Genomic DNA, 11,779 nt, shown 5'->3' on the forward strand with positions numbered 1-11,779 from the left:
CGAGAGCGGGCCCCGCGCGCGAGCGCCGCGATGCCCCGGCCCGTGGTCGTGCACGAGGCCTGGTCCCCCGGCGCCTGCGCTCTCCGGAGATGCTCGCCGCGCGTCCTCCAAGCATCCAGGGCTGCATCCGACTCGGGGATGCGCTCACTAATGTAAGACGGGCAGATAGATGTCTAATGGATTCACGTTAAAAAAAAAAAAAAAAAAAATTCCCCCGCTGCCAGGAAACCTGCAAACGTTCAGCCGTTTCATGCTGTTCGGAAACTAACCTCAGGAGAAGCAGCAGTAATGGAGCCTCAGGAAGTGGGATGGGAGTCCCCGGGGTCCGGGGGGTTCGGGCGGATGGAAGCAGTGACTGAGAGGTGGGAATCAGCCAGGTGCCGACGTCCCTCCTTACACGAGCTTTCCCCCGTTTTTCTTTCATTTTAATGCCTTTCATTCTTTTTTCTTTTTCCCCCAGAAATTCTTTTGTTTGTATTCAGAAAGTCTAGACACCCTGGTGTCTTTGGCACACATCGTTTCATTTTAGGGATCTATAAGGTTGCAGATATTCCTTTCTTAGGCTATTTCACTGAGGCAAAGAGGATCTCTAGAGAAGGATTTTCACACGAAACGGATGTTTAAATAACTCAAAATACAGCTATATTTGGATCCGGGGACTATAAACGGTAGGAAACCCGGAGGCTCTAAAACTTGCTCTTTCCCCTCCTCCTCTCTCTCTCTCTCTCTCTCTCTCTCTCTCTCTCTCTCTCTCTCTCTCTCTCTCTCTCTCAGGGCTTTGTGTGCTCCGTCCTCGGAAGCTGCTCTCCCCTCTTCCACCTCGGGAAAAGTTACCTCAGCACCCCGAGGTTTTCCTGGCGTGACCCGCCGCCGTCACTCCAGGAGCGAAGCGTGCCGCTGCTCCGTTTAGTGTGCATGGTCGCACAAAGCTCTCCTCAGGAACCTGCGATGTGCTTCAAAAACGTAACAGCATTTCAAAGAAATGTGTTTTCTTTTCTTTCTTTCTTTTTTTTAGAGATAATAACTGCTGTTAACTCCCCCGCTAGATCTTTCTGAAGGTATTGGACAATTAACCCAGCTTACCACTGGCTGGAAATGATTTCACAGCGAGTGACTTAACTACTGGGGAAAGAGATTTTCTTGAACCTACCACTCAGCGAAATTTGTTTGCTTTTCAATGTGTTTTAGTGCGTTTCCATTTCATCTCTGTACTTCCCCTACCCTAACCCTTCAGAGTCTGAACCCATTTTTGGTTACGTTGTGTGTGTGGCTCTGAACGACATCTGCGACCATTGTGCTCCGGACTGAACTGTGTCTCTCGTTTGTTTACAGGGCGAAGCCCTCACCGCTGGTACGGCAGCCGTACGAGGCCGGCTCGTCAGCCAGGGCCCCGGAGCTCCGGCTCGCCATCCACGCAGAGGTGCAAACCCAGACGCCTCTGTCTCCGCCACGTGGTCCGAGGCCGCCGCCCCTTCCCGATTCGCTCATCCCTGCTGCCATGAGGCCCCCTCGCCGGCCTGCTGCCTCCAGCCTTCAGTACTCACCAACCCGAAGAGGCGCTTTAATTATGACCAGGCTGTGGGCTCGTCGCCCTGACCCTTTCTGTTTGGAGAGGCTACATGATAGTGACGATGCGGCCTGCCCGAAGCAGGGAATCGAGGCGCTGGGGGCAGGCGCAGGCGAGGGCCCCTTGGCCTTGCACAGAGTCTGCGTGTGTGGCGTCGCACGGGCCTCTAACGAGGCTCTGTTTCTGCCCTTGCCCCTGACAGTGGGCTCGGGTCCTAGCAGCCCGATGATGTTTTTAAGTTCTGAATTGTATCTGCACAACCGACCCGCCCTCGGCTTCTCCTCCCACCCAGAGTCGAACCTGAGCCCTCGTGACGGCGGCGGGCCTGGCGCCTGGGTCCCCGCGAGCCCTCTGTCCCCGGCGGCCTCCTACCGGCCTCGAATCCTCCGGCTCCCACGTCGCGGCTTCTGCCGCCGTCATTTCCTCAGCCTGGAATTCATTTCCCCAGACATGTCAGAACTTCGCCCGCATGACGCTTTCCATTGTTCACCCTCCCCCAGCCCCACCAATCAGCAGACTGCGGGCGGCGGTGCTAACGACAGGAACGGGAACGAAAACAGCCTTTCCTGCCGTCCTCGAAGGTGTTCCCGCTGGCTCCCGCACCCGGCTCTCTGGGAGGAGGCGCGATGTAGACCATGTAAGTTTAAGCCGTATTCGAGGACACGTGTCCTTCACGCTCACACGTACCCCCCTGCGGAGTCGCATGGCGAAATTCTTCAGGGGTCCTGATCGATTTTGTTGGCACTCATCCGCAAAGCTCTTTCCAATCAAACCATTTTTTGACGTTACATTTGGTGAAAACACTATGTGCGAACGATACTTTCAGGACAGTCACGTGCCATTACGTGTTTGTCCAAACCCACAGAAGGTGCCACACTGAGCGTGAGCCCTGAGGTGGACCGGACTGTGGGCCTGCACCGTGTGTCAGGGCAGGCTCGTCGCGTGCGACACACACACCCCTCTGGCGGGGGCGTCATTGGGAGGCTGTACGTGTGCGGGGCCAGGGCACGTGGGAATCTCTTCTCTCTCCCTCGAGTTTGCTGGGAACCTAAGACTACTCTAAAAAATTAATCCTTTTTTTTTTTTTTTTTTTAAAAAAGTTGCATTGGCAGGTTTTTGCAGGATTACCAGAAAAGAGTGAGAGAATTGATAACACGTGGACGGCTCAGATGTCGGTTTCTTCGCTTTCTGAATCTAGGGCAACGATTTAATTCTTAGCTCGCCCTCTCCTCCCAGTCCAGGTCCTCAGGTGAGATCTGGACCTGGCCTAGCAGAGAGAGAGCTGTCAGGGGACGCTGCGCCTGCTGAGCGTCTTGCATCCGCGGGGGCTCACCTGCGCCCGCGCACAGCCATCTCTGAGGAAACCTTCGTCCTGTCTCACTGGCGACACCTTTGCACATTTAATTGCAGCACACACCCACTCCCCTGCGGGCATCTCTCTGTCTGCGTGCCCGATGTCACACACTCTGAGCTCCTCACGCAGAGGGTCTTTAAGAATTATTATGAAACTAACACGTGCCCAAAACGTCAGCACATGCAGAAGTCAGAAGTCCCTAAGACCCTGTCCCTTCGCTACGACCTGCAAGATGCCCCCTTTTAAACGTCCGAAATAGCTTCCTGAGTCTCTCTGTTTATAAATAAGCATAGATGCATACATAGCAGGCTCGATTATTTTCAGAGCACCACATTCAGGAGTGCAAAAATGTAACTTTTTAAAAATAACACCTTAATCTCTATTTTGAGCACCGGTTCCGGCAAGTGGCATTAAAAAGTAGCGTTTGTCAGTCCAAAGGAACCAGGGTTTTTTCAGTCAGCCTAGGAGTCTCCTCTGAGTGCATCGGCCCGGGATGGCTGTCCAGACTCCGGGAGGGTGGCCCAACGGCGCTGCGGAGGTGGCGGCCAGCCAGGGGGCGTCCACGGCAGTGCTCACCACGACACCTAGCGCTGGCCGCCCGTCAGCCCCTCCGCCTGGTGCGGGCCACACGGCTGGAGCTGCGTCTGCTGATGGTGTCGCATCTTGCCAGCCCAGCGATCTCAGCTGGCTGTGGACTCTTTACAAGATACTGAGGCTCCTCCCTGGGACCCGGCCAGCACAGCTGCCCCGGGCCCATCTGCCTGGCGGCACCTCTCCTTTGTCTCCTGGAATATTTTTACCAAGTCGAAAGCAGGAAAACTGGCTCTTATATCAACATTCTTTCCTTTCAAAGCTATTGTTCAACCTATTGTCTCTGCCAGGAGTTTCAAAAGTCAGTTTTGAAACTAAAAAGCTGAGAACTGGTTCTTTTGTTCTCTGTTCAACTATGGTCCTGCTCCCCTGAGGCCTGGGGCTGCCCTGGCTTCTGACTGTGGTGGGGGAGGGGGCGGGGGCAGGCGGGGGCAGGCCCGGTGATGGCTGGAGGCCAGAGCGGGACTGACGCATTAGGGGACACTTCAAAGGGTTATCCCAGGCATTTATAGAGATCCCTTCTTTCCCTGTTGCCCACAAGTGTAATGCCTCTGTTCCCACTGTTTTACGGCTTACTTTTTTTGAAACCTCAGGAATATTTTTTCCAAATCAGTCGCGTCCAGCTGCTTGGGACTGTTCCACAGTGGCGTAATATGTCATCATCTCAATATCCAGTGTGGCTTATTGACTCGGCCCACTGTCGATGCACATGCAGGTTGTCCAGGTTTCAGCTTTTCCGTCAAAGCGACGATGAGCATCCTTACACACACACACTTGACTGTGCATGTGAGGTACCCACCTCACGCTTTGCTAGATATGGAATTGCGCTATTGCAGAGCACATCTATTTTAAGACAGCAACGAGGAAATGCCACACCGTCTCTAAAAATGTATGCCGACTCACACTCCCACCAGAAGAATTTAAGATCCATTTCCTACAACACTCACCAGCACTAGACCTTTGTCAAGCCAGGTTGTTCTTTGTTTCCTTCCGGCTTCTTTTTCACATGCGTAGCTCGCTCATTTCCTCAGACTGTTTTCTTGCTATTAAGCATTCTGTTTTCTTATTGATTCGTGCGAGATCTTTATATGTGAAGGAAATTAGGCCTTCGACCATGTTTCTTAGTTCGCTTTGTTTTTAACTCTGTGTATGTCTTTTTCTGCATAAATGATTAAATTTTGTGTGGAGTGTCATCTTTGAAATGTATTCTTTTCTACCTTTAGTGACCCACTGGGAACAGCTTATTTCGTTCTAATAAGACATGAATATTAATTTATATTTTATTATGTTACTTTTTTGTTTTTCCATTTCACATTTTATTGGAATGTATTCTGGTGCAAGGGATAAGGTATAAGTTTTTTTGGGGGGGGGTTAAAATATTATCTTTTTCCAAATGTTGCAATACCATTTATTGAATATTACATATCTTCCTATTGTGTACCCCTCAAGCAAAAGCACCAAGTTTAGTTATGTGATCCATCGTAATAACTTTTAGATTATCCAGGTTGCGATCTCCTCCTCTTCCTCTTTTTCCAATATTTCTGATTATCATTTCCGCCAGAAAGTAGACGGAGGTGTATATCTGCCTTGTCGTGAGGCTGGTGATGCGAGGAGACCAGGGCGAAGGACCCCGCCCGTCTCCCCTTCCTCCCAAAGCCAGGAGCGCCTGGGGGTGGGCATGACAGCGGGCTCCCCCGCGAGGTCCTGCTGTTCAAGGCTCACACGCTCTGTTCAGTTGGGCTTTTCACTAAAGCCGAGGTGTCACCAGTGAGTCGGCAGCCCATTCTGCTCAAAGGCGGGTGACGTCCGCGGCATCACCGCCCTGAGCAAGTCACAGCCCAAATGCCTCCTCTGAAAACGCCAAGAACCTGCTCCCTCGGCCGGTTGGAGTCCTGAGCCTGATGCATCCCCCTTCCTTCTTGGCTGATCCTTCTTGAGCAGAGTAAGCAGGTGCCGATGCCCGTCACACCTTTCTCAGGATGGGGAGTAAGCCTCGGGTCCTGCTTAAAGCCCCTTCACGGTAAATGCTAAACCTGCAAAATGAACATGAACGTCAATGTTTGAAGATGAGACGCGCCTTAGAGAAAAGCAGAGCAGAGTAGGGCATGCCCGGGGAGCAGGGGGCAGGGCCGCTTCTAAGTGGCGCAGTCAGAGCAGGCCTTCGTTTGAGTCAGGGTTAGCTAGAGGCAAGGCTAAGAGGCATGAGGGTTTTGGGGTAAAGATCATTCCAGGGAGAGGGGCCAGCCCACGTGGAGGTCCTCAGGTGGGAGAGGCCTGGACACAGAAGGGACAGCGAGGAAGAGCAGTGTGCGTGAGGCCGAGAGAGGAGGAGGGAAGGCCGGAGAGGTAAGGAGTGGCGGCGGGCGTGATCACGTGGGGCCTCGAGGCCTGTTTCCAAATCAGAGAGCCATCGCGCCTCATTTCGATTATGTTTTTGTTTTTGTTTTTTTTCCACAGTCCAAAAGACTGAATCTTAAAAACCAATCCATACAGCACTAAAATAATTCACTCAAGCAACTTCTGGAGGGTCAAGCAAATGGGCAGTTAATGCTTTTCAAACTAGAGTAGGCTGGATATTTATAGTGAAATAATCCAATGTCGTGTTATATATTAAGTAAGCTCAACATATTCAGATCAATACATTTGTTATATTGTAAACTAATAATTCAAGTAAATTTATATGACTATAATGCAATAAAATAGAATTCAAATGAATAATTTTCATTATAAAGGCACTAGGTTAAACCTATTTAAATGAAAACTACTTTTCGAAACTCTAAAAATATTATTCGAGGTGGAAGAGAGGCGGAAATGAGCAAGATAGAAGCGTGCATGTTGTATGTGGGTTTTCTTAACGTCTTTGTCACAGAACAAACAAACAAGTAAATTAAAACAGAAACAAGGAAATGGCAAGAAACAATGCCTGCTGGCATTCTGTCACTTCCCTGGGAATTTTTATTTACTTGTTATTTGAAGAAGCACTATTGTCTTGGACCAGAGCTAGGAACTAAGCGTCAGGCTTGTATAAATGTCACTGGTTCTTTGATTTTAACTCACTTGGTGGCTTTACATGCATGACTTTACTTCCACGCCTGGGTTTCCTCTTCTAGCAAAGAAAAAAAAAAAAAAAGTTGATAAACTCCCTGGGACAAGGTGCTTAAGTGTTGATGCAAAAACTTGGGGGTGAAAGATTTGAAAAAAATAATAAAGAAAGGTTGCGTATGTTTTATTATAAACTTTTCTGATCGTTAATGCTAATTTAATTTATTCAGCAAATATTTATCAAGGGATGGGTCAGTAGAAATAGAAGAACTTGTGAAGAGCCTGAGAGAGTGAGGAGGGACAGGTAGGGGAACAGAACAATGTCAGAGAAGTTAAGCAAGGAGAGAGTCTCAGGAGGGAACAAGTGTCTTACAGGTTTAAATATTGCAAAGAAATTAAGTACGTTAATGCTGTAAACTGCTGAACGGGTTTGGCATTTAAGAGTTCGTTAGTGACTTTAATAAAGAATGGTTTCCTCTGTATGTGGTGTTTACAAGGCACTCACACATCTTATCACTGCATTAAAAAAAAATTCTTATATATATATTCAATTATAGTTGAAATACAACATTATATTAGTTTTGGGTATACAACAGTGATTAGACATTTACATAACTTATGAAGTGATCACCCTGATAAATCCAGTACCCATCTGACCATACATAGTTATTATAATACTTCTAACCATATCCCCCGTGCTGTACTCTATCTCCCCATGACTATTTTGTAACTACCCATCTGTACCTCTCAATCCCCTCCCCTCTTCACCCATCTCTCTACCCTCCAATCTGACAACCATCAAAATGCTCTCTATATCTATGAACTTGTTTCTGTTGTTGTTTATCCTGTTCTCTAGATCCCACATGTGACATTTGTCTTGAAGAAGTCCCTCTAACATTTCCTGTAATACTGGCTTGGTGATGACGAACTCCTTTAACTTTTTCCTCCTCTGGGAGTCTCAAGCAAGCCAAATTGTTTGTGCCCCGAGGGAAGACACTTGTGCGTAAACAGAAAAGAGAGACCTTCGTAAACTCTGGGACGCCTCTGCACCCAGATGACTTACTGCGGGACCCCTTCACCAGACCATCACTCAAGGGGAGGAGAGCCGCCATTCACCAGGGAGGCCAGCTTCTCCTAACATCACAAGCTCTGAGAAGACCTGCACCTGCGAAGGGCAAGATCAGTGTCATCCGCAGAGCCTGGCAACAAGCAACAGAAACACCAGCTTGGACCGATTGCAACTTCCTGGAAGTATCTTCTAGGGCCCCCCAAAACATTGGGAGAGCCAAGCAGCATTTTGTAAAAGGCTAACGTTTCTGCCTGATAGGGTAAAGGCCAGAATCAATGCACTTTACAAGGAGAAGACAATGGAACTGACTGTATCTCAAACCAACAGGGAGGGAAAGATTTTCTGAGACGTGAAACAATAAAACAACTCTCAAATTTTGTTTTCTATTTCCTTTGTCTATTTTATGTTTGGAATTTTCACTTAGGTTTAAAAATTGGTGTATAAATTGCATATATGACAGTCTTTAATCACTTTTTCATGTTAGTTCTAGATTTATTTTAGATTTTTAAATTTAGTTTCTCTCTCTTTTAGCTAAGTTATACTGGGGGCCAAATACTTTTGGTAATGCAAAAAACCAACTCTTGCTTCAGTTTATCCGTTAAATTGCTTTCTAATTTTCCAGTTTTTTTTGTCTTTAATTTTTATAAAATCTAGGTTCTTTTTCTATATCTCCTTTGTTTCTCTCTATTTTTGCACATTTTGGACAGGAGAGCTATAGGAAGGCAAGGAAATTAACATGTCTTGAGCTCCCTATTATGTACCAAGTTTTAATATAGATTAAGATCATGTTTGTCTTTTTGTATTATTTTTAAACTTTAAATTTGGTTCAGAAACAATTTTTCTACTGTCCTCTGTGTGTCTTAGATTTCATAACAATAATACTTTATTTAAGGTACTTCATTACCTTTGCTGTTATAGTCATCTAAATCACTTAAATTTATTGGCCTTCCTATAGCCTCAACCTTTTGTAATTTATTTTGTAGGTGCGGAATATGTTAAAATATTCCTTCAGGCTGTGTGTTTGCAAAAGACTTTCTCCTGCCTTAAACATGTCCAGCAGCCAAACCAGCTCCACCAAACAGAACCAAGCAAAACCAGGAATATTTAAAACAAACAGTGGAATTATGACGGATATGTAGTAAGAATCAAGTGTTTTTAAGGGATCGGTGATAATTTTATTCTTAGGGCTTGCTCATGTTCTTCTCTCTATTATATAAGTTTAAAAAATCTTATACTTTGAGTCTTTGAATTGTTGCTCTCACCCTCTTTTTTCATCAAATATTGAAGGTTTTTACAGTTGAAGAATTTGACAAATTCATCTCCAGGAATAATCCTCCAGAAACCCAAGAGAGATTTCTCATTCTTTCTTAAGCGAGGACAAGTTATTTTCAATGATTTCTTGCAGTCCGTTTTGTAAGAGCTATGATCTTTTTTTTTTTTTTTTTATTCTCTGGCAACACAGATTGAATTGGAAAGATCTGTTTTTAGTCGATGTTGTTGTTCGTTTGTTCGTTTTTTAGGCCTATAGAGAGATATTGAAGCTTTAAATTCTAAACCATCTCTCTTAGGATTTGCCCTACCGTTACTGCTGAACCTTTAAAGATGCCTGCTGCGCTCGCGATGCGCTTAGGTTACAGGGGGCCCCTGGCTTGTTTATTCTTCTTTACGGGTTAATTTAGTGGAGCTCCAAATGGCCAAGTGACAGTCTCAAACTTCCAGTTGAATAGAAGAAGTATTGTTATATGCTTTGAAAGAAACATTACTGACTTCCTTGAGACGTAGCAGAGCCTCGAGTTGCAGGGATGGGGAGCAAATGTTTGCGAGCGGGTTCCTACAGGTATGTGATGGTGCACAGAGTAACTCCCGCCCTACCTCTCTGATCCCTGCACCTGGTGCTCTGGCTATGGAGAAACACCACCACGTGCTGGTCACTCCGATCACTGATTCGAAGCGTGCACTCGGTCCTGTAGCACAGCATGCCAGCCTCGCTCCATTTCAGCATTACTTAAGGGGCCGCCAGAGGATGGGGACTCGGAAATCAGGGAGTCCATGGGCACGAGCCCACCGAACCACTTCTTTTGCGGTAAAATTAGTTCCTAGATCAGAAGCAATTCCAATATCGACTGTTTTCGTTCAAGTCCCCACTCTATCAGAATTCATTTTGGTGTACGGTATGAACTGTGATTCTGAATGTTCGTTTACAGTTTACCAGACATTTATAGTTTACCAGAGAAAATAGGCATTACCAGAAAATGGTCTCATTTATGGTGGGTCTCTGTTTGCTCTTCACCATCTTGTCAAAACAAAAAAAAAAAAGATAAAGGAGATGACAAAGAAACGTGAAATGCCGCGATTATCCTCATCATTATGAGAGTATCGGTCCTTTTTCCAATTAGTAGCTTAAAATCTACTTGTATGCCTAAAATATATTGTTAGCTAAGTAATCCTCAAAATATTCAAAAGTAGCAATCTTAAAAAATTATTAAGTTTCAGCTTTTCTATATAGTATGAAATGGGTATTTGACTAATATTAATTTTTAATATATGATTTATTGGGTACATTGATATTTGGTTATATCGATTGATTATATTTGTGATATTTTATATATAATTTTATATATTATATAGAGATACATAAATTTGGTTATATTAATTGATTATATTGATGTATATATTTAGAATTTTTAATAAAGCCCTGTTAACAATTTACTATGCAGGCTTCCAAACCTTTTTCACGCATGCATATATGTACACACACAGGTGTTTGTTTTTTGTTTTAAATATGTCATCATGCTGTATATATTGTCCCATAAGTTGCTTTTAAAAATGTTAGGGACATCTCTGCATGTTAATGTCTATAGATAGACGTACCCATTGCGGTTTTAGGAATTACTTTGGTTTTATAGAGAATTTACATTATATCTAATATGTCATATATTAACATTATAATAACATATTATATAATATGTAATATATTAACATACCACATTTATATAATATACCAATATGTAAATATGTAATATAGTAATTATATATCAATGTTAATATTAAATGCATACTATAATAAATATACATATATTTTATATATTGTATCTTATGTAATTGCATATTATATAAGATACAATATATAATTATGCATGCTATATATTAATATATAATATAATATTTATATAGAATATTTAAATCTTTCCATGCAGGAATAAGATACATTCACATTTTCTTGAATGCCCTTTAGCTAAATTTTATACTTTTCATCATATAAACCTTACGCATTTCTATTTATCCTAGGTATTTTATATCTTTTGTTACTATTATGAATAGGATTTCTAAATGTACAATTGCTTATTGCTATTGATTGCAGTAAAGGAATCTGTAGCAGTGATAGTGGGCATCTTTGCCGCCTTGATTTCGACCGTTACCCTCTACAAGTTGGGGAAGTTTCCCTCTTTTCCTAGTGTTTGCAGAGTGTTAAATGGGAATGGGCACTGAATTTTATCTAATAATATTTCAAGACGGTTTTTCAAATATTTCTCTCAAAACATTTGATTATGAAAATCCAATATCGCATTCAATTATTATCTTTTGGCTTTTCTTATCAGTGATGTACAGTTGTCAGTTGCAAAAAATTGTCGTTTTTTAAACAAGACCTTTAAAATCATTTTGATAAATCTTAAGATTGAAGCTAGTTATGTATTAATAACAGCTTATTAGTAAGCTGTCCTGCCTATTATTTGAATCAATTCTACTGAATTGATATACGGAATCCAATTGATTCTTATGGAAGTCAGGCTGAGAATAAAAAACACAGTAATATGCAATTAAGACAGGTTGTTTCATGTTTCTTCCGACGAATGGTAAAACCACTATATATTCATGTACAAACTAAGAACAGCTTGATGGTCTCTGCAGAGCATCTGCCAAAGTCAATTATAAATACCTTAAACTTTGAAATCATATTGGAAAAATAGCACTGTGGCTGACAAAGATGAAAAATCATCAAATCATTTAAATACTTCTAAACGGCATGGGGATAAAGTACCAGCTCCTAAATCTAACACCCAGGGGCACGTGCGGAGAGTGGCTAGGCGGACTAAACGCGGTGGGCTCCAAACAGCTGTCCGCAGGCAAACGCCAGTCCATCCCCAGTGTCCTCTGG

At 44.0% G+C, this 11,779-nt stretch overlaps 1 protein-coding gene across 3 annotated transcripts in view; it reads left to right on the forward strand.

The window, feature by feature from the left end:
- Window positions 1-10,064, forward strand: part of LOC107517439 — a 59,107-nt gene extending 49,043 nt beyond the window's left edge. For 2 of the 3 annotated variants that reach the window (XR_004953414.1, XM_036228919.1), the window contains exon 4: window positions 1,333-2,643. Coding sequence is in view for 2 of the 3 variants with exons in the window: in XM_036228919.1 (XP_036084812.1) it covers window positions 1,333-2,296 (964 nt within the window). In the remaining variant the exon portion in view is untranslated. Of the gene's footprint in view, window positions 1-1,332; window positions 2,644-7,410 lie in introns of those variants that run through there. The other variant, XM_036228918.1, reaches the window with a different exon arrangement.
- Window positions 10,065-11,779: the final 1,715 nt, after the last annotated feature.

This window comes from Rousettus aegyptiacus, unplaced genomic scaffold (genome assembly GCF_014176215.1).
Source record: "Rousettus aegyptiacus isolate mRouAeg1 unplaced genomic scaffold, mRouAeg1.p scaffold_m13_p_11, whole genome shotgun sequence".
NCBI classification, from domain to species: Eukaryota; Metazoa; Chordata; class Mammalia; order Chiroptera; family Pteropodidae; genus Rousettus; species Rousettus aegyptiacus.